Source organism: Nycticebus coucang, chromosome 22 (assembly GCF_027406575.1).
Source record: "Nycticebus coucang isolate mNycCou1 chromosome 22, mNycCou1.pri, whole genome shotgun sequence".
NCBI lineage: Eukaryota > Metazoa > Chordata > Mammalia > Primates > Lorisidae > Nycticebus > Nycticebus coucang.
In genome coordinates this window covers 983,423-1,004,174 of record NC_069801.1, presented here as the reverse complement: position 1 = coordinate 1,004,174, position 20,752 = coordinate 983,423, and the positions used below count along the sequence as shown (strand labels likewise).

Sequence of the window (20,752 nt, the reverse complement as noted above, 5' to 3'; positions counted from 1 at the left end):
AGGCCTCCAGGGCTCTTGGTCCTTGCAGGGAAGCAGTGGCCTATGCCAGGGCAGCTGGGTTCAAGGTGAGTGGCAGTCACATCTGAGTTTAGCTTAGAGTCTAGGCAAATGCAGCTTCCTGGGCTCCCCCCAACCTGTTGACTCTACACATGGGGTGGAGCATCTGCATTTGTGACACACGTTCCCAGGGTCTCCTCTAGAAATAATGAGTCAAAGGATGTTGGTGTCTAGACTTCTAATTTTTCATCCTAAGAGTAAGTGGATAAGTGGGTGGGGGCAGGCATGAATACATGCGTTGGTGGGTGGCTAGATAACAGACTGATTGACAGATAACGGATGGACGGATAATAACTGGATGGATGGATGGGAGGAAGGATGGATGGGTGGATAATGGATGGAAAGATGATGGATGGATGGATAGAAGGATGATGGATGGATGGAGAGATGAATAATATGATGATGGAAGGATGATGAACGGATGATGGATGGATAGATAGATGGATGGATGGATAGATAATGGATAGATGGATAGATAGATAACGGATAGATGATGAACCCCTCATATTCTTTGGGCAGTGCCTATGGCTCAGTGGGTAGGGTGCCAGCCCCATATACCGAGGGTGACGGGCCTGGCCCCGGCCAACTAAAACAGCAGTGGCAACTGCAACAAAAGTAGCTGGGCATTGTGGCGGGCACCTGTAGTCCCAGCAACTCGAGGGGTTGCCCAAGAGCTGGAGGTTGCTGTGAGCTGTAACGCCATGGCACTCTACCGAGGGTGACAAAATAAGACTCTGTCTCAAAAAAAAAAGGATGATGGATGAATGGATAGACAGATGATAGATGGATGGATAGGATGACGAATGGATAATGGATAGATGGGTGGAAGAATGGATGACGGACGATAGATGGATGGGTGGAGAGATGAATAATAGATGATGGAAGGATGATGGGTGGAGAGATGGATGATGAATGATGGATGGATGATGGCTAGATAATGGATGGATGGATGGAAAGTTGATAGAAGGACAGGATGATGAGGAATAGATGGATGGATGGATGGAACGTTGATAGGATAGTAGGATGATGTATGGATGGATGGAAAGTTGATAGGAGGATGATGGATGGATGGAAAGTTGATAGAAGGATAGGACGATGATGGATAGATGGAAAGTTGATAGAAGGATAGGACGATGATGGATAGATGGAAAGTTGATAAAAGGATAGGATGATGGATAGATGGATGGAAAGTTGATAGAAGGATGATGGATGGATGGAAAGTTGATAGAAGGATAGAAGGATGATGGATAGATGGATGGATGGAAAGTTGATAGAAGGATAGAAGGATGATGGATAGATGGATGGATGGAAAGTTGATAGATGGATAGAAGGATGATGGATGAATGGATGGATGGAAAGTTTATAGATGGATAGAAGGATGATGGATAGATGGATGGATGGATAGAAAGTTGATAGAAGGATAGATGGATGGAAAGTTGATAGAAGGATAGAAGGATGATGGATAGATGGATGGATGGAAAGTTGATAGATGGATAGAAGGATGATGGATGGATGGATGGATGGATGGATAGAAAGTTGATAGAAGGATAGAAGGATGATGGATGGATGGATGGATGGAAAGTTGATAGAAGGATAGAAGGATGATGGATGGATGGATGGAAAGTGTATAGATGGATAGAAGGATGATGGATAGATGGATTGATAGAAAGTTGATAGAAGGATAGAAGGATGATGGATAGATGGATGGAAAGTTGATAGAAGTATAGAAGGATGATGGATAGATGGATAGATGGATGGAAAGTTGATAGAAGGATATAAGGATGATGGATAGATGGATGGATGGAAAGTTGATAGAAGGATAGAAGGATGATGGATAGATGGATGGATGGATGGAAAGTTGATAGAAGGATAGAAGGATGATGGATGGATGGAAAGTTGATAGAAGGACAGGATGATGATAGATAGATGGATGGATAGAAAGTTTATAGATGGATAGAAGGATGATGGATATATGGATGGATGGATGGAAAGTTGATAGGAGGACAGAAGGATGATGGATGGATGGAAAGTTGATAGAAGGATAGGATGATGATGGACAGATGGATGGATGGAAAGTTTTTAGATGGATAGAAGGATGATGGATGGATGGATGGAAAGTTGATAGATGGATAGAAGGATGATGGATGGATGGATAGATGGAAAGTTGATAGGATAGGATGATGATGGATAGATGGATGGTTGGATGGATGGAACGTTGATAGAAGAATAGAAGAATGATGGATGGATGGATGGAAAGTGTATAGATGGATAGAAGGATGATGGATAGATGGATGGATGGATGGAAAGTGTATAGATAGAAGGATGATGGATAGATGGATGGATGGATGGAAAGTTGATAAAAGGATAGAAGAATGATGGATAGATGGATGGATGGAAAGTTGATAGAAGGATAGAAGGATGATGGATAGATGGATGGATGAATGGAAATTTGATAGAAGGATGATGGATGGATGGAAGGATGATAGATGATGGATGGATGTAGGGATAAATAATAGATGATGGAAAGATGATGGATGGATGAAGAATGGGTGGGAGAAGAGTTGTTAGTTAGGAATCTCTTTTATGAGAGGCACTGTATGTACTAAATGCTTTTTGTTCTGTGGTCCCATTTCATTCTGCAAGGGCTCCCAAGGGAACACAGCTCACATTTATCAAACGACAGTGAGAGCCTTCACAGACTCATGTAATAGTCCACAGTTACGTGGAAGCTCAGAGCTGAGCCATCAGTGCAAGTGGTATTTGAAGCCTCTCTCTGAATGCTTCTTAGCATTAAATAAAGTCTCTTTCCCCACATGAAAACTTACCACACCAAGAAACCATGCAGCTGTCACGCTACGTGCGGCAGCCACCCATCAGCCTTTCCGTGGCCCTGGGTCAGCTCTGCAGCACAGGCTGTGGCAGGTGCCCTGCTGTGGGCACCGCTGCACTGAGTACCTTCTAGAGCTCCCAGAGCAGCTCAGGAGAAACCCAGCACCCCCAGACTCCATAGTAGCATTTCATGGAGCCGGCACTGCTCAGCAGCCACCAGGGAAGGCCACCCGTCCTGCCCATCTCTGGCAGGGATGAGGGAAGCCCTGGGCAGTATCGTGCCCAGCCCTGCAGGGGGACAGCCACCCTCCCTGAAATTGGATGTGAGCAGGGTGAGGAAAAGCCCAGGCTCCACCGGCAGGAGAACGTAGTGCCTACTTCCATCTGTCTCCTCAGAAGGAAGGTCCACGTCGCCGTTCTTGTCATCTACTGGAGGTTCTTGGGAAGGCATGACAGAATCCTGCCAGGGAGACAGAGCCGTGGTTATGCCACAGCATGTGGGCATGACAGGACTTCCCACAACACATGCTATGACATATATTCTTTAACATAGGTATGAAAACATAATTGCTATGGGAATCTACTTAATACACAAGAACATAAATTACCTAGATTATATAGGCAAAGGTGACCACTCAGTACCTTGGGCTGTGATCTCTCCACCAGGTGCTTTCTAAAACGGAAATCTGACATAGCACCTGGTAACCTCCCCACTCCGAACACTGCACTGGGTGTGTCTTGGCAGTGACCATGCATCTGAATGTCACTCTAAGGTCCTCAGGGTTCTACATGGCTGACGTGTCATAATTGAGAGAGTTCCTATTGGTAACCATGTAGGGGCAAGTGCTGGGCTACCCAGCCTGGGACTGGCCAATCTCTGGGCTGTTCTCATTTACTCAGGCTAAAGTAGACCTAGGGGGCCAAAGGGTATTTCAAGCCTTAGCAGCTTTTGGCAGATGTGGCTGGGAACACTGGTCTGCACAGGCACCCTGTGTCCCTGTGCTCGGTGATGTTTGGGTAAGATCTGGATTTGGACTCTGCTCTTATCCTGCGAGAGAGGGGAGGGCACATTACGCCCAGGGTACCTTCCTACCCCCCAGTATGGCAAGACGCAGATGAGCCGACCCTCCTGGACAGTTGCCCTCAAGGCCTGGAGGACGCCCCATGGTTCACAGAGACAGAAGGGAGTCAGGTGTCCAACACCAGGGGTGGCCTAGGTGCTCAGTGAGGAAAAGCTGGTCACTGATGTCCCCAAGGGCCTGGACTCTTCACATGAAGCCACTCAAGGACAGAGGGAGGGTATTGCTGGCAGGTCGCTTCTCAAGACAGTTGCTGGGGTCAGACCTCCAGTAGAAGTGACCCCCCCCCCCAACTGAGATAGGAATGTGCCTGCCCTTCCCCTATATCCCCTCCTAGCAGGGGCACTATGGGTTGATGGGGGCTCAGGAAGAGAGACCTGCCTAGACTGATGCCCTGGGCTGCCCTCCTGCAGCCTTCAGGCTCCCCTGCTCTTGCCTGGTCAGTGGCAGGAACAATATCAAAGTCCCTCTCAGCAGATGAAGCCCAGGGCCACTACGTTCAGCTTGGACACGGCCCGGCCCCAATCCCGCCCCTAGGGTCTCGCCTGGCCATGACTCACCATATGCCTCCTGCAGGTCGCCGGGACGAGTACGTGGCAGCGCTTATGGACCAGCAGCCTGCAGCTGACGCACCTGTAGCCCTGCCTCGCGAGGCCCCATATCCTTTCACTGCACTGGCCACAGTACGCTCTCTGTGGGTAAGAACAGTGGCTGTCAGGCCCCAGAGCCCTGGCCACATTGAGGGGACCAGAAGGAACAAGGGCATTTTGCACTTTCACTGATTTTCTCAAAACGTTACTTTGAGCTGGGGCAAGAGATGGCCCCACCTCCTGGGTACTTCTGGGCACTGGACTTGTACAAGCTCAGCTGCTCCCTCTTGAGTCCCCCAAGGTTGGGAAACAAGAGGCCTGGATCCTGCTCTGTGTGAGGGGTACAGGTGAAACCCCCCAGCAGGCATGGTGAGACTCAGGCAAGGCCTCGCCTGTTTGCAGGGCCTGGGGTGGGAGGCGTCCTCTGGGTGGGACAACTCAGGCCACGGGGAACACAGGGAGGCTCCTGCCTACCCTCTTTCAAACAAGCCGTCTTCCCGGCTGATGACCTTGGAGCAAACGACCCTGCCTAGCATTCTGACTAATAACAAATTTTGAACTGCAATGGGGCAAGTCTGTAATTATCTTAGTTTTTCCCCCCCGTATTTTTCAAGATTTCAAACGATCTTTCTTTGTTGTTCATGTTTCTAAACAATTGGAAATTAATGATAATTACCAGCTTGTTTGGTGGTGTTTCCATGGATTTTTAAATTTTACAAAATGCAAAAGGATGAACTTGTCAGGACCCGGTTACCCAGCTGTCTGCATAGTCACGGGCATGTCTGCACAGACCAACATTTACATTGTAGCCCCCATTTAGAATTTAGATTTTTCCTGTCATAACTCCTTTATATGTTTTTTTTTTTTTTGCAGTTTTTGGCTGGGGCTGGGTTTGAACCCGCCACCTCCAGCATATGGGGCCAGTGCCCTACTCCTAGAGCCACAGGGGCTGCCCCCTCCTTTATATGTTTTTATCCTCCTTACCATTTTCAACAATCTCTTTCTTTGTAGAGAGTCTTGAATTATCCCTAAATTAAGAGTAAAAAGGAATATAGTGTACTGGTGAACAGTCTGAATGGAACTCAGTTAATAAAACTGACCAAACCCCCACACATGCGGGCGGGGTACTGCTGAGCAAACAGGACCAGCACCCTGGCCCTCAAAGCCCCACTTGCCTGTAGGCAACAGGCATGGGGCAGAGCTGAGGACGCTTGGGCCAGGGCCCTCCCCAACCCCGGATACAAGCTTGCACATTAGTCAGGGCCATACGACCAGCACCTAGGGCAGTGCCCAGCATACCGGTGGGGGCCCAACAAATGTACACACACCCCATCACCTTTAAAATTAGTAACAGAAAGAAACATTGATCCTGGGTCTTCCACATGTCACCTGAATCAACCTTTCTGCAAGGTAATGAACAGGGGCTGTGGGCTCTTCCTTGGGGTGGCCAGAAACTCAGGAGAGGGTTGAAGAAAGCTAAACGTGGATTGGTTGAGGGGATACCCCAAAGACCTCCAACTCAATCTAGTTTAACAACAACACAGGAATCTTCACGCATGTAGGCAGGGTAGGGGCTGAATGCTTGAACTCTGAATTCAGAGGGATTCTGGCCATGCAAACTGGCTCTGACTCAACTTTTTTGCACCTCTCGGCCTGAAGAACACCAGCTGCCATTTATGATATAACATGTGCTAAATGTGTTTAGCTTGACATCTTAATTTGCAATGCTTGGATCATATTTAGGAGCAAATTCACAGCCACCAGGTCCTTGTTACAAATTAACAAAGATTCCTTTCCTTATGGAGCCACCCTGGGGGCCCCTCCCTGCCCCGCCTTGGTCAGGCCAGAATGACCACTGACCAAGAGCAGCATCAATTTGCTGGGCATCACTCCAGCCACAGAGAGCTCCTGTATGTACTTCTCGGGGAGGCCGCCAAAGCTTTGCCAAAGGCTTTTTATTTCAAATCTGTATTTGAATGATTAACATTTCAGGAAATGTGCCATTAAAAAATACAACAGAACCTAAAACCGGAGTTTCTCTTCTTAGAAATTCACATGAATTAATATATTAACGAGGCAAAAATATTTTTAAGTCTGTCTTAAATGCTGCCAGTTTGTTCCTTGCTCATATTTGCAATCATCCATTTTAATTTTTTAAACATATTCAACATGTATTCCATATTCAACCCGTCCAAGCCTCAGTGCAGGCTTCCGCCAGCTCTGCTCAGGGAGCCCAGCCTCCCTCTGCATTTCGTGGCTTTTGACTGTGAACTCAGACGCGTGTTTCTTTATCTGTGGGACTGAAGAGTGCCTGCATTTGTTCTGCCACCCCTGGGGCCCCCGCCCTGCCTGGTCTTCACTCCCTACAGACTCTTCCTTCCCAGGGACCCAAGTGATCTCTCCTCTGCTTCCTGTCCACCCATAACAGAGGCCAAAGTCCTTGGGCCGCCTGCCTGGTCGTCCCTGTAGCGTGAGTAGCCATGTGCCCCAGCAAAGGGCAGGCCAGGGGCTCATGCCCTGGAGTGGTGGTGTGGTTTGTCACAGCACAGGGGTGACAGAAGGTCCAGGTGCTGTCCCCACTCGTGAAAATAATGCTGAGGAAACCTGTGAATGATGGGTTATTTCTTTCAGACAGATGCAGGTGGGAGTACCCCAGAGCCACCATTATGCATTTCCTAGGTGATTTCCAGAAAATGGGGTCCAGGCCCATTCTATCCCCGGTTTGCAGACCCCACCACCCCACACGCAGTACCGGCATCAGTTGCCTCTGACATCTTGTCGATGGCAGGGGAAGTCTTATGTTTCCCTGGGTGCCTGAGGAAGTTGGGTGTCTCTGTTCAAGAACAGCTGATCTCGCCTCCACACGCATCACACCTCGCTCTGCTGCAGAGCCCCAGAGTCTGCCGGGATGCTGGTTTGTAGGTGGTCTTTAATTCTGAGTGTTTAAGTTTTGATCTTTTTCTTCTAGGTCTTCTTTGCCACAAACATCTTTCCTATATGCTTTTTGTACTTGACTTGCTTGGAAACCACAGAAATCTGAAATGTCTGGAGACCCCTCAGGTCCCCACTGCCCGGGTTTGCTCCGGAGACCAGCTCTGGGTGTTAGGATTGTTTTAACCTCAGCCCACCTGCAATTACTCTGACTGCTCCCCACCCCAGCCTCTTCCTAGCTGATCATTAACCAGGAAAAGCTTCTGCTGGCTGGTTTGGTGCAGGCAGGTGGGGTATGGAGCATCACGTATGGTCTGTACCTGCCGTGGGCAAAAAGGACTTTCACCCCATGAACCTGCCGATTGTCTTGGATTAATCAGTCAGCCAGAAAGGAAGGAAACAAGCATTTCACCAAGGGCAAATGTGAGAGCCAGAATTTTCTCTCTCATGTCCTGCTGGGTTGGTTGTCAGAGCTGCCTGAGACCCCCTCCTAGGCCAGAACTGAGCCAATTCTCAGGTTCAGAGAGAGAGAAGCTGCTGGGCCACAGGACTGGTTGGCTGGTTGGTTGTTTTAAACATAAACTCAGGGGACAGGTAGCAGGTGCCCCGAGTCCCAGGGATGGGACATCTGTGTGTTTTCCCATGTTTAGTGGCCAGCTTCCTTCCCGTGTGTCCAGCTGGTTCACTGCAAACCTCCATGTCCCCACTCTGTTGGTGGGCCCATTATCCCAGGTGCTGCCACCTTTGGGGCCTCCCAAAGCTGCCTGGCTGCATGGTGGGGCCTCCTCACGGCGTCTGGTGCTTGCTGAGCTTCTCCCAGGTCCGCTGTGGTTTCCAGAGCCCCGCTCATTCCTGGCAGGCACACCCATTCTAGATCCACAATGCAGCGTCCCAGTGTCCTCAAGAGACTTCTCTTGAGGATATTCTGGCTCTCTCCTATCATTCATTATAATAGAGGAGAAGCCAGTGTTTAGCATGCCCCACTATGAGCCAAGCTTGGGGACACAGCCGGTCCTTGAACAGTAGGCACAGTGGGGAGACGGAGCGCACAAAGCCACAAGGAACAGCAGGAGTGACTGAAAGTTGGAGGCACAGAGAAGGGGCCCTGGGATGGATGTTGAGCAGAGACAGAAAATGAGGGAGAGTCTGGGCTCCAAGAACTTGGGAGAGAGGAGGGGAGGGGAGGGGAGAGGAGAGGAGGGGAAAAAAGAGGTGAGGAGAAGGGAGTAGGGAGAAGGAAAAGGAAAGAGAAGGGAGGGGAGGAGATGGAAGGGGGAAAAAGGGAGGGGAGGAGAATCTGGGCAATGAGCTCAGCACATGCAAAGGCCCCAAGGCCGGCACCTAGTAGGTTGAACAGTGTCCCCCACACCCCAAAGACGGGTCATTGAGAACCTCACATGTGAACTCATTGGGAAAAAGGGTCCTTGCAGATGTGATCAGTTCAGCTAAAACAAGGTCACACAGGGCGGGAAGCAGAAACTACAGCAGTGATTTTCAACCGGTGCAGCGGCAAGTGGTATGCTTTTAGAGGATCTTAGATGTGCCGGAAGCATTTTTAAAAGATCATTAATTAAATTATTTTCGAAAGAACTCCAAAGCACAGTAGTATTGTTTTTTTTTTACTCTTTTGTTTGATCAACATAATTTAAGTGTGCCACAGAAGTTTAGCTATAGGTTCAACTGTGCTGGGAGATAAAAAAAGTTAAAAGAAAAAAAACACTGCCCGAGAGTGATTTTCCCACAAGCTAAGGAAGAACAAGGACCACCAGCAACCTACAGGAGCCAGAGAGGAGGGTCCCCCCCACTCTGTCAGAGGGGCCCAGCCCTACCACTGCTGGAATTTGGATTTTTCCTCCACAGGAAAGTCTGGGGCTGAAGCCGCCAGGTTTGTGATGCTTTCTTCTGGCAGCCCCAGGAGACTAGGGGGCAGACTGTGGGCCAGGAACCCCTGCAGGGGACTGGGGAGCAGTCAGCTCTGGCCGGAGCTATGGCTGACTCCTGGGTGCACTGTGCCCTGGCACCACAGCCTCCAGACACCCACCATGTGTCCCCCCAGCCACACTGTCCTGATCTCCAGAAGGCTGCCTGTTCACTCACATCCACTTGCCCCCAGCACTCAGCACCCCATGGCCCGGTGCCCCCAATCCCTGCCTGATAGGGATTGGGCTCTCCTGGCCCTGCACTGTCCAGGCTGCTCCCAACAGCAACTCTGTGTCAGAGCCGGCTTTCTGCAGGGGAACATCCCTCCCTCCTCCCGGCTGGTAAAGCAACACGGAGGCCCCAGGGCCCAGGGGCTGCTCACCCTGTTAAAGCGCTTGGCTTGGAAGAGATGGCCGTTGGCACGGTACAGCTTCCTCCATCTCCTGGCGCCCCGGCGGTAGATGGATTCTAGAAGGGAGGAAAGAAAGGCATAAAGAAACAACATCACGGCCTGGCCTGTGAGCTCTGCTCCCTCAAGCCAGGTGTAGCTGGGGACGGCCAACCCCTCCCAGGAAGCTATAGCCAAGGCCATGGGGTTCCAGCACTGAGATGGCTGCATCCCTGGGGGTACCCCCTCTGCCCCTCACATGGTTCTCATGTCATGGCTGTGGCTGCTGCAGAAGGCCGCCAGGGAAGGAGGACAAGCTGGGCATCTGTGCAGGGCAGGCAGCATCTCCTGTGAGGACAGCCGCTCACGGGTGGCCACGCTGTGCAATCATCCAGGCTAATGGGGTTCCGAGCCCCGTCTGTCCTCTGCTTGTTTTCTTTTCCACCCTCCTGCCCTCTGGGCAGCTCCAAGAACACCCGGCCCTTTTTTCCACACAGGGACACGGTTCAAATGGGCTATGATGTTTACACACAACTCTCCAAGGAGGGATGGCGGACGCCATGCTGGAGCCCACGGTCAGCCTACAATGCTGGGCTTAATTGACATAACTTTGACCCCTCATCAAGCGTGAGAAGCCTCAGGGTGCCCCTGCCCGGTGTCCCCTAGCCTAAGAAATCTCAGGGCAGAAGCAAAGCCAACCTAGCACGTCTTAAATCGCAAGTTACCAAAATGTGATTTTCGTAACACACATTCAATAATTCGAACTCAAAAGAGGAGCACTGCTTATTAAAAACATCAGAACTGCATCTGTGACATCGCTTGGTCTTACTCTTCCTCAAAAGTGCGCTGACTCTGCCTCTCCAGAACATCTTGAAATGAATGTATGTGAACAGAAATCTTCAGAAATACAACGTACAATGAGAAGCTTTATGCTTTTATAAAATTCTGCAGTAAAAGCGACTTTCATGAGCCTGACGAAAGTGCCACAAATACCCTAAAGTGGAAATTGTAATGGAATGTTTTTAAAATAAGCAAATTACTAGTTCTGGCTGGAACCTGCTGAAATCAGGTCTGAAAGATCCCCAAACCTGCTTCTCGCCCTTTAAATGGGAGATTCAGCAGGAATCCAGGAAGACAGTGTTCCTTTGGGAGGAGCCCAGGAGACAAGCAGCCTCAGAACCAGCAGGAGGCTCAGCTCCACAGCCCCTCTTCCAGTCTGGCCTGTGGCTTCCAGGCCCCAAATCTTGAGTGTCAGCCAGCAACCCCCAAAGGCTTCCTGCCTCAGAGAAACGATCAGACAAGCACCAGGCCAGGCCAGGATGGGGGCACAGATGTGACAGGTGGGGCACAGACGTGGGGCCAGGAGGCTTTGCCCTTTCTCACCTCACCTGGAAAAGGTAATGCCCCCTGCTCCACCTGCCCTTCAGCTGAGAGGAATTCAGTGGGCCCCACACAGGGTTCCCTTCATGGCGGTGGCAGGGCACATCCCACCGTGCCCAGCTCGCCCGGGGAAGCCCACCCCACTGGGTCCCTGCAGGTCTGACCCTTCCTGAAGACAGATGCACACACCTGAGGGCCTAGAGCTGGTCAGATGAGGGACAGACCAGGACAGATGCTGGCTGCGACTGCTTCTCAGCACGGGTCCTGAGAGTGTAAAAATATGCCCACCTGGCTGGCCCACTGGTTCAAGTAAAGCCATCAGAAGTAGAGACTCAAGGCTGAGGCTTATTAAGGAGTCCCCAGCAGGATGAACAGCCTTCCCAACAGCGGGGCACAGATGTGACAGGTGGGGTGCAGACATGACAGGTGGGGCACAGATGTGACAGGTGGCTGGGATTGTGTCTCCTGATTCATATATGGAAGCCCTAACCCTAATGTCTTTGGAGATGGGGCGACAAAGGTGGTGATTAAGGTTAATTGAGAGCATGTGGGTGGGGTCCTGATCCCATAGGGTTAGCGTCCTTACAATAAGAGACACCAGAGGGCTGTCTCTCTCTCTCTCCCCCCCCCCACAATAGTACACCGTAAGGGAACAACCCCCCCCATCCCCCACACCAGCGGCATTCTTAAGACTTTCAGCCCCCAAAACATTCTGTGTCAGTCGCCCAGGCAGTAGAGTCTGTTCCAGCAACTGGAATGCAGAAGACACTTGCCTCACACCACACGTGTATTTGCACCCTCAGAGAATATGAATGTAAAGGTGAGCAGCAAAAACTTAAAATGTAATTTTAATTAATTTAAAATTACACACACACAATAGGAGAAAATGTTAATAACCTAAGGGGAGAAATTCTGAGGGCAGAAAAAGCAGAATCCAGGGCAGCGCCTGTGGCTCAGTCGGTAGGGTGCAGGCCCCATATACCGAGGGTGGCGGGTTCAGACCCAGCCCCGGCCAAACTGCAACCAAAAAATAGCCGGGTGTTGTGGCGGGCGCCTGTAGTCCCAGCTACTCGGGAGGCTGAGGCAAGAGAATCGCTTAAGCCCAGGAGTTGGAGGTTGCTGTGAGCTGTGTGATGCCATGGCCCTCTACCGAGGGCCATAAAGTGAGATTCTGTCTCTACAAAAAAAAAAAGAAAAGAAAAAGCAGAATCCAGAAAGGAGGTGAAAGCGTAGGAAGCATCTGGAGACCACAGTGCATGAGGGGGGCTGCCCCCACACCCCCGAGGGACAAAGGTTCAGAATTCAGAGCACTGACCACTTCTGAGGACCAGCTAAGGGAAAGCTGCAGAAATGTGATGGAGGAAGACCAGAAGCTCAGCCTCTTGAGGAACTGGGTAAACCCACCAGGTCACCTTTGCTCCTGAGTGTTCAGCACAAACCTGTCCCCACCTCCCCAGACCCCAGGAGGACCAAGAGTGTGGTTTGTCCCCCACCACAAGACGGCCTGACCACACGGACGCGTTTCTCCCTACAGCCAGCAGTTCTTCTGCTCCTAAATCAAGGCCTCAGGGAAACTAACGAGGACCGGGGAGTGTTCAAGAATGTCTGAAGATCTTGAGTTCATGGACAAGAGGTGGACAAATAGGTGTGTGGTATCCATGGAACACAGATCCTGGGAAAACCTGCCCCAGCCACAGCCACAACCCAGACACATTTTTACAGCAGCAGTAGCCAACCCCAGGGCTAGGTAAGCTTGATGCCGTGTTATAAAGCCAACAAAATAAGCAAAATAAACAGTAAATATTGTTTTAGATATCACAGTCACGTGACAAAATTGTTCTAGTAAGTGAACACCTAATTTCCAGTTTGGGACAGCAATGCCCTCTGACCACCCCTCACCCCCCTATCACGACACATTCTTAGTATGTGTCAAACATCATCCTAAATGATATAAAATTAAAATCGTAAAGATGATGGGGGCAGAAGCAACAGCAAGGACATGGCTGCAAACTAATTTCAAGTATTTCCCTCCGATTCACCCTTAAATATTCCATCCCACTTTTTAAGGATTCATTTTGAGTGTGTTTGGGGGACGGAGAACAGGCACTGAAATTTCAAATAAAGCAAATCAGATTGATAGGAAGGAACAAACAGCAGGGTCTGCAAAGAAACCTTTGCCTCCCACCCCCCCACCCCCATGCCCGCCAGGAAGCTGCAGCATCTCTGCTCATCACCAGCCCTGTGCAGGCCTGGGACCCCGAGGCAGGAGCAGCAGCTCACAGAGCAGGGAGGCCTGGCATGGCGCTATCACCGCCCAAGACCCAGAAGGAGCAGACGTGGGAGGGAAGCCAGGGTTGCAGGGGAGGCCACCCCACCTGGCCGCAGCCCACCTTGGAGGCCCTTGGCTCCCCACAATCAGGCCTCTTCTGGGGAGAGAGTGAGCATGCTCGGTGTCCACGGGACCACTGCATGGAGTTAACGGAAGTCTAACCTGTTGTCATCCTTGAGCGTGGTCCAAGCAGATGCGTACAGGCGCTAAGCTGAAAAGGCTGGGTCTGAGATGGTTAATTTCATATGTCAATGTGGCCAGGCCGAGTGTGCAGATATTTGGCCAAACATTACTCTGGACTTTCTGGAAGTGAGTTTTGGGATGAGATTTACGAGTGGGCAGACTGCAGGAGGCAGGGGATCTGAGACTCAGTGGGCCGCATCCCATCTGCTGAGGCCTGAGGAGCAGTAAGACTGACCCCTGAGTGAGGCCTTTGGGTGGGAACTGCAATGCAGCCCAGGCAGAGCTGGGATCCCCGCCTCCCTTACACGGATCTCCTCCTACTTCCAGCTCCCTAGGGAACCCCAATGACGCAGGTGCACAGCGTCCTCCCAGTCCTCCCCTGCCCAACCCCCCAAGCAGGGTGGAGGGGGCATCTCCAGAATCCTGGCAGGGTGAGTGGGGGTCAGAGGGGCCCAGGGCAACTGGCCATTACCCACGTCACCGCCAGATGAGTCACAAGGCATCACAGCGGACAGTAGCACATGTTCACTTAAAAAGTGGACTTTTTATTCTGGGATAATTTTAGATTCTCAGGGAAGTCACAAAGACAGTACAGAAAGTTCCTGCGTAGCCCGTGGTGCCCTCACGGTGACACCCCTTGCTGGGCCCGACTTGCCACGTGGCTGAGGTCAAACCTTCCTCTCAGAGGTAACTCAGCCCTAGCTCTGCTCAGACCTCCTCAGCTTCTTTTTAAATAAGTTGCTTTTCAGGACAGTTTAGATCTGTGGAAAAGCTGCAAGGATGGCACAGAGTTCCCGCTGAGCCCACACCGCTGCCCCTGCTGAGTGTGTGGCCTTGCGTGCCGTGCAGGCCAGTCAGGAGCCAGCATGGAGCCGAGTGCTCCCTCTGCCCAGACCTCCTTGGAGTTCTCCGCGTGTCCTTCCTCTGCCCCAGGGTCTGATGTTACTCTTAGTCGCCCTGTGCACCCGGATGACAGTTCAGACCACCCTTGGTTTTACTGTCCCGGCAATTTTGAGGGGATCTGGGGCATGTGGGGAGCCCTGCACAGGGGCTGGCCCAGAGCCCTTCTCATAGCGGGACTGGGTGCTCAGCTCCCGAAACAACAATGATGGCAGCCACCAAAACCCCCCAAACTCAAACTCTGTACAATTTGCTAGAAAGTTCCCCAAGTACAGGGGCTGGGACACAGCTGAGGGAGCCCATCGTGCTCCCCAGCCCATAGGCAGGAGGCTGGACACCAAGTTCCACCCCACCATGGAGCCCAAGGGGCCCTGGCCACCCACTCCCCTCAGGCCACACTCACACTTTCCGGGCCTGGGTTGCTGCCTGGAGAGTGACGGCCCTGCCTCTGACCTAAGGGACAGTCAGTGTAGTGGGAAGAGGAGGCACCTGCGTGTTAAGCCCCTGGCCCGTAGCCACATGCCACGGCCTGTGAGGGAGGCCATATACCAGGCACTGTGAAGCCACATGGTCTCTCCATGGAGAAATGGTCCCACAGCCCAGCCTGGGTCGGCCACACACACTCCGGCCTCAGTGGATGGTGCATCCACAGCAGGTCAGGCCTCGCTGGGCTGGGCTGGGAAGGGCCTGGACTCGGGATACAGATACATGCGTCTGAAGCGGACCCTCCCGCCACCTCCCTGGGTGCCAGCGCCCCTGACACGGTGAGCAGCGATCACAGTAAGGAACGTGTAGGCTGTTCTTTTTCTCTCAGCCTTAACTCCACCAACCTCCGGGAGCTCTTTGCTTGTTTCTGAAACTCTATAATTAGGATGGTCACAGGAATTCTAACGAGCTCAGTTTCCATGGCGATCTAGCGTTTTGAGCACTCTGACAAGGCAAAGAGAACACATTTTTAAAGATGAGGCTCAGAGCAGCAGGCTGGGAAACAGACCTGCAGCTTCTCAGGGCTTTGGGGAGGACGTGGGGTGGGCCAAATTCCCAGAGGTGCATTAGAACGGTGCTCAAGGCCTCCCATGTTGGCTGGACACTGCCCTGTCCCACAGTGTGACCAGAACAGCACAGAACAACACTGCAGGGTACCCAGTGGGGCCCGGGCCCGGGCCGGGGCAGGAGTCAGCAGCCACGCTGCATGCATATAGCCAAATGCCTCTGGGTAGCCCCAGGTCTGTGACCAGCAAGGACAAGGAGCCAGTGAGGTGTCCTTGGGCAAGGGGTCCCCAGGAGCTGGGGAGTTACTGTCATTGAGGGCAGGGGCAGGGCAGGCTTTGCCACTCCTAGACCCGGCTTCCTCCTGGGCAGTGAGTGGTGTCTACTATAGTCTGGGCCCCGGCTGTCTCTCTGGGGTGCTCAGTGCATAGCTCAGTATCTGGTCATCCCTGGCAAATACCTGGTGCAAAAACAGCAATGACGAAGGAGGCTGAGGTTCCAGAGCTAAGATGTCCTAGGACCCAGAAGTGACCGAGACACAGGTGCTTGGGGTCTAGGGTGGGATACCCCCCTTTGCCTGACTTAGCCTGACAAGCCTTCAGCCCTGGGCACCTGGCCGTGCCATGGGGGCCACTAGGGACAGTGGAGAGGACTTGGAGTCACAAAGTCACCAGGAGACACTGCAGATGCACTGCCCATCAGCACTTTCCTCGTGGCCTGTGTCTCAGGAACTGGACAGTCCCTGTGAGAGCTGTCCAAGCAGGAGTCCTATAGCCCAGCTGCTCTATAGGGCAGTGCTGGCCATGTGGGCGCCAGGCCAGGTGCTGAGGGCAGGATGCGGGGTGGGAAGCATGGGGGCTAGGGGGCCGCTCCTCAGAGGGGCTTTCCCAGATTGCAAGCCTTCCTGCTTCTAACCACTGATTTACTTTCCAGCAGAAAATGTGCTCTAGAATATGCTATGCTTTTAAAAGCGGCTGAAGAATAATGCTAACATCACTAAAGTGGGCCAGGAAAAAAAGACTCAAGAATCCACCGAGGCAGGAAGTAGGTGGCCACATGGGGTGTGGGTGTCTGATCCGGGCCAAGGTAGCCACAGCCCAGCTCCTGCGGCCGCATGGTGCATAGGGAATGTCCCTCAGCAACCGTAAGACCACAGGAGATGTAGAGAAACACAGAAAAGGCACAAGGCAGGAATCGGCGAACATGGAGCCAGGTTTTGCCGACGTCTGCCCTCTTGTGTCCAGGCTTGTGGGGCACAGGCAGAAAGGGACACCCCTGAGGGCTGAGAGCAAATGATGCTGAATACGATGGAGATGTAAATTGTCCAGGGTCGTGAAAAAGACAGTCAGTTGTCTGTGGGGCCCCAGGGAGGAGCCCTGGCAGGATGCACCAACTGATGGAATGGTCATGGCCCGTGGGGTGGCCATGGGAGGGAGAGTCCAGGTGGTGCTGCCCAAGCTGCCATGGCCAGTGGTGCTGTCCAGTCCCTCCAAGCCTCCGCGTGCTCCTGGGCAAGGCGTGGGGTCGATGCTCCCCGCAGCTTTGCGTTGCTGCCTCTGTATACACCCGACCTTCCCCTCAGTGATCCTGTTGTTCCCCAACACCCGGGGATGGCTCTTCAGGGGTTAAAGCCAATCAGACAATGGCCTTCCCCAGCAACAACATGGGCCCCAGTCAGTCAAGTGACTGGGTGACCCAGTAAGGCTGGAGAGATTTCTGAGTGCTGCCCACCGAGGGGCACGGTGGAGTCCGCACACGGAGGCGAGGCAGGGAACAGGCCTGGGCCCCACTGACTCTGTCCCTCTGGACACATTACCTGCAGCCAAAGCTACCAGACTAAACCACCACTTATAATACCTGGCAGATTTGGTTTTAGAGCTGAAATTTTTTAAAGTCTATAAAATGGAGCCTTGTCTCACTGTTGGGGAGCCACTGTCATTTCTCTGGGGCTGGTGTAAGCGAGAAGGGGCTGAGCAGGGCACGTGTCAGATGACTGTAGGGACATCCCCTACAGGATATGGGTGACACCAACCAGGCCTGGGGCGGGGTCTGCAGAACGGCAACCGCATGTGGCGTGGATGGGCCACAGCTTCCAGAAGGGCAGTGGACAACCTGGGAATTTGCCTGCCAGACACCCTGGTATGGTGGCCAAAATGGACGTGTAAGACTTGCTCTGAGAGGTCACTGTAACAAAGATCCGGGGCTGCTGTGCCCATCAAGGGGACAGCAGTTGAGTAGAGAGGAAGGAAGAGTCCCAGGAGGAGCAGCCTGAGGCCCCCTCTGCAGGGAATGTTCCGGTGCACAGAGGCAGCTCCCGCTCTCGGCCTGCTGGAAGACACGTGTGCTGCAGCTTCGTTCAGATAATCTGATTTACTGTCACAAGGAACACGGCAGGGACTGAGAAGCACCCACAGGGTGTATTTAAGGAGTGTGCTACTGAACTTTTTTTAAAACGAGAGAATAGTTGAGCAAAGAAAGGTCTTGGGCTACTGGGATCCACATTAGCAGCTGGGAAACCCATGTGCCCAATGCCGAGGTAGCAGCCAGCTCCAGGCCCAGCGGGCAGCAGGAGCCCCACCCCACCTCCTCATGGGGCAGCTGGGGGGGGGGGTGTCTGCAGTCTCTGGGTCCCAGGAAGCCTCAAGTGCATCCTCAGAAGCTGTCCCATAGTCATCAAATTCCATTAGTAACTGTTAAGGAAAGTGACGCCAAGAGATGTTCTGTGGAGGACTTATATTATAACAGTTCAGCCTACAATAGTTTTTATCGAAAAGATACTAATTTGCTATGATACAATTACATTTTCATGAAATAGTGGAGAGACAGACCAGTGTTTTCACCAAGTTTCTATGGAAAGATGTATAACTTCCAAGGAGTCAATTGTAAGTAAATTCATACTGAATACAGATCATTTCTATGTATGGAATCAGACAAATGAGATTTTGGTGATGATAGTATTTCTCATCTTAAATAGCAACATCTCATGATGACAGAAGTATTGATCGAAAGGAAGATATAGTGATCCTAAATTTGTATGCACCAAATATAGCACAAAATACATAAAGACTAACAAAATGAAAAGGAGAAACAGACAAATCCTCAATTAAAGTTGAGGACATTTAATGTACGTTTCTCAGTAACTGATACCAGAGGCAGATCAGAGAGAAAAAGACATAAAAAGATTTGAACATGATTAACTTTTTTTTTTTTTTTTTTTGAGACGGAGTCTCTCCCTGTCACCCTGGGTAGAGTGATGTGGTGTCACAGCTCACAGCAACCTCCAGCTCTTGGGCTCAAGTGATTCTCTTGCCTCAGCCTCCCAAGTAGCTGGGACTACAGGCGCCTGCCACAACGCCCGGCTATTTTTTGTTACAGTTGTCATGGTTGTTTAGCAGGTCCAGGCCAGGTTCAAACCCTCCAGCCCCGATGTATATGGCCCCGGAGCTATGGGCGCCAAGCCTGAACATGATTAACTTGGCCAAAATAAATCAGAATACCATACCCACCAACTGCAAAATAGATTGTTGAATGTGCATGGAACATTTACTAAATATGGACCATAAAGTGTGTCTCCACAAATTTCTAAAGACAGGTAGAACACACACAAAACACAATAAAGGTAAAAATCTAAACCAAAAGAAATACCTGAATAATTCTTAAATGTATGCAGATTAAACAATATAGTTCTAAATAATCACAGGTTAAAGAAGGAAAGCAGAAGAAATTAAAATATTTCTAACTAGCCAGGCATAGTAGCTATTGCTTGTAATCCTAGCACTCCGGGAGACCAAGGCAGGTGGATTGCTTGAGCTCAGGAGATAGAGACCAGCCTGAGTAACAGTGAGACCCCATCTCTACCAAAAATAGAAAAACTAGCACAGTGTTGTGATGGGAGCCTGTAGTCCCAGCTGCTCAGAAGGCTGAGGCAGGAGGATCGCTTGAGCCCAAGGGTCTGAGGTTGCTGTGAGCTATGACACCATAGCACTTTACCCAAGGTGACAATGTGAGACTGTCTCAAAAGAAAGAGAAAAACACATCAATTACCAGCAGCATGAAAAAGATCACTCCAGATCCTATAAAGACATTTAAAAAGATAATAAGATACAAACTCAGTGTATAAACAAATATAATGATTTATACCAGTGATTTTCAACCAGGGTGCTGTGACACACTGGTGTACTGTGAAAGGATCTTAGGTGTGCTGTGAAAAATTTAAAGATCATTAATTAAAATATTTTCAAAAGAAGTTCAAAGCACAGTAAGTATATTCCTTTCTTTTCCTTTTATTTTTTTGATCAACATAATTTAAGTGTGCCATGGAAGTTTATAGGTTCAAGTGTGCCACAAGATAAAAGATTGAAAACACTAGTGAGATAAAAAAAGGTTGAAAAACACTAATTCAGACTTTTAAAAAAATCTTTGAAAAGATTTACTAAATTTACTAAAGGTGATAAAAGAAATACAAAATTTGAATAGTTGATTTCTATTTTAGAAATTGAGCCTAAAATTGAAACATTCCCACAAAGAAAACTCCAGGCTCATATGGCTTTATTGGTGAATTCTTCCAAAGAATAAGTTAGAAATCTTACATAAAATCTTTCCAAGTTACAAAAAACAAAGCTCAATCTTTTTATTTTTTTGAGACAGAGTCTAACTCTGTTGCCCAGGCTAGAACGTTGTGGGATCATCATAGCTCACAGCAACCTCAGACTCCTGGGCAGAGATCCTCCTGCCTCACACTCCCAAGTAGCTGCAGACTTCACATGCCTGCCATGACACCCAGCTAATTATTTTCTTTCTTGTTTTCTTTCTTTTTTTAATAGTAGAGAAGGTTTCTCATTCTTGCTCAGGCTGATCTCCAACTTCTGAGCCCAAGCGATCCTCCCACCTCGGCCTCCCAGAGTATTCGGTTTACAGGTGTGAGCCACTGCACCTGGCCAAAAGCCCAGAATACCTCAATAGCAAACTCTGACATTACAAAAAAGGGAAAATAAAAAGGCCAATGTCTTTCATAAATACAGTTGCAAAAATACCAAAATATCAACAGACTAAAAAAAAAAAAATATATCAGCAGACGAAATCTAGCAAAATACCAAAAAGGATAATGTATCATAATCAAACAAGGTACTCTAAAAGAGTGCAGAGTTTGTCAATATTCATAACAAACATGTATAAT

The 20,752-nt window shown here is 50.4% G+C and overlaps 1 protein-coding gene across 9 annotated transcripts in view; it reads right to left on the bottom strand.

The window, feature by feature from the left end:
- PRKCZ (protein kinase C zeta) overlaps positions 1-20,752 on the bottom strand; it is an 86,382-nt gene that overhangs the window by 18,631 nt on the left and 46,999 nt on the right. For all 9 annotated transcript variants that reach the window (XM_053575213.1, XM_053575214.1, XM_053575218.1 and 6 more), the window contains 3 exons: positions 9,789-9,874; positions 4,526-4,657; positions 3,265-3,346 (listed from right to left, as the gene is read on the bottom strand). In XM_053575213.1, the coding sequence (XP_053431188.1) occupies positions 3,265-3,346; positions 4,526-4,657; positions 9,789-9,874 (300 nt within the window). The remainder of the gene's footprint in view (positions 1-3,264; positions 3,347-4,525; positions 4,658-9,788; positions 9,875-20,752) is intronic.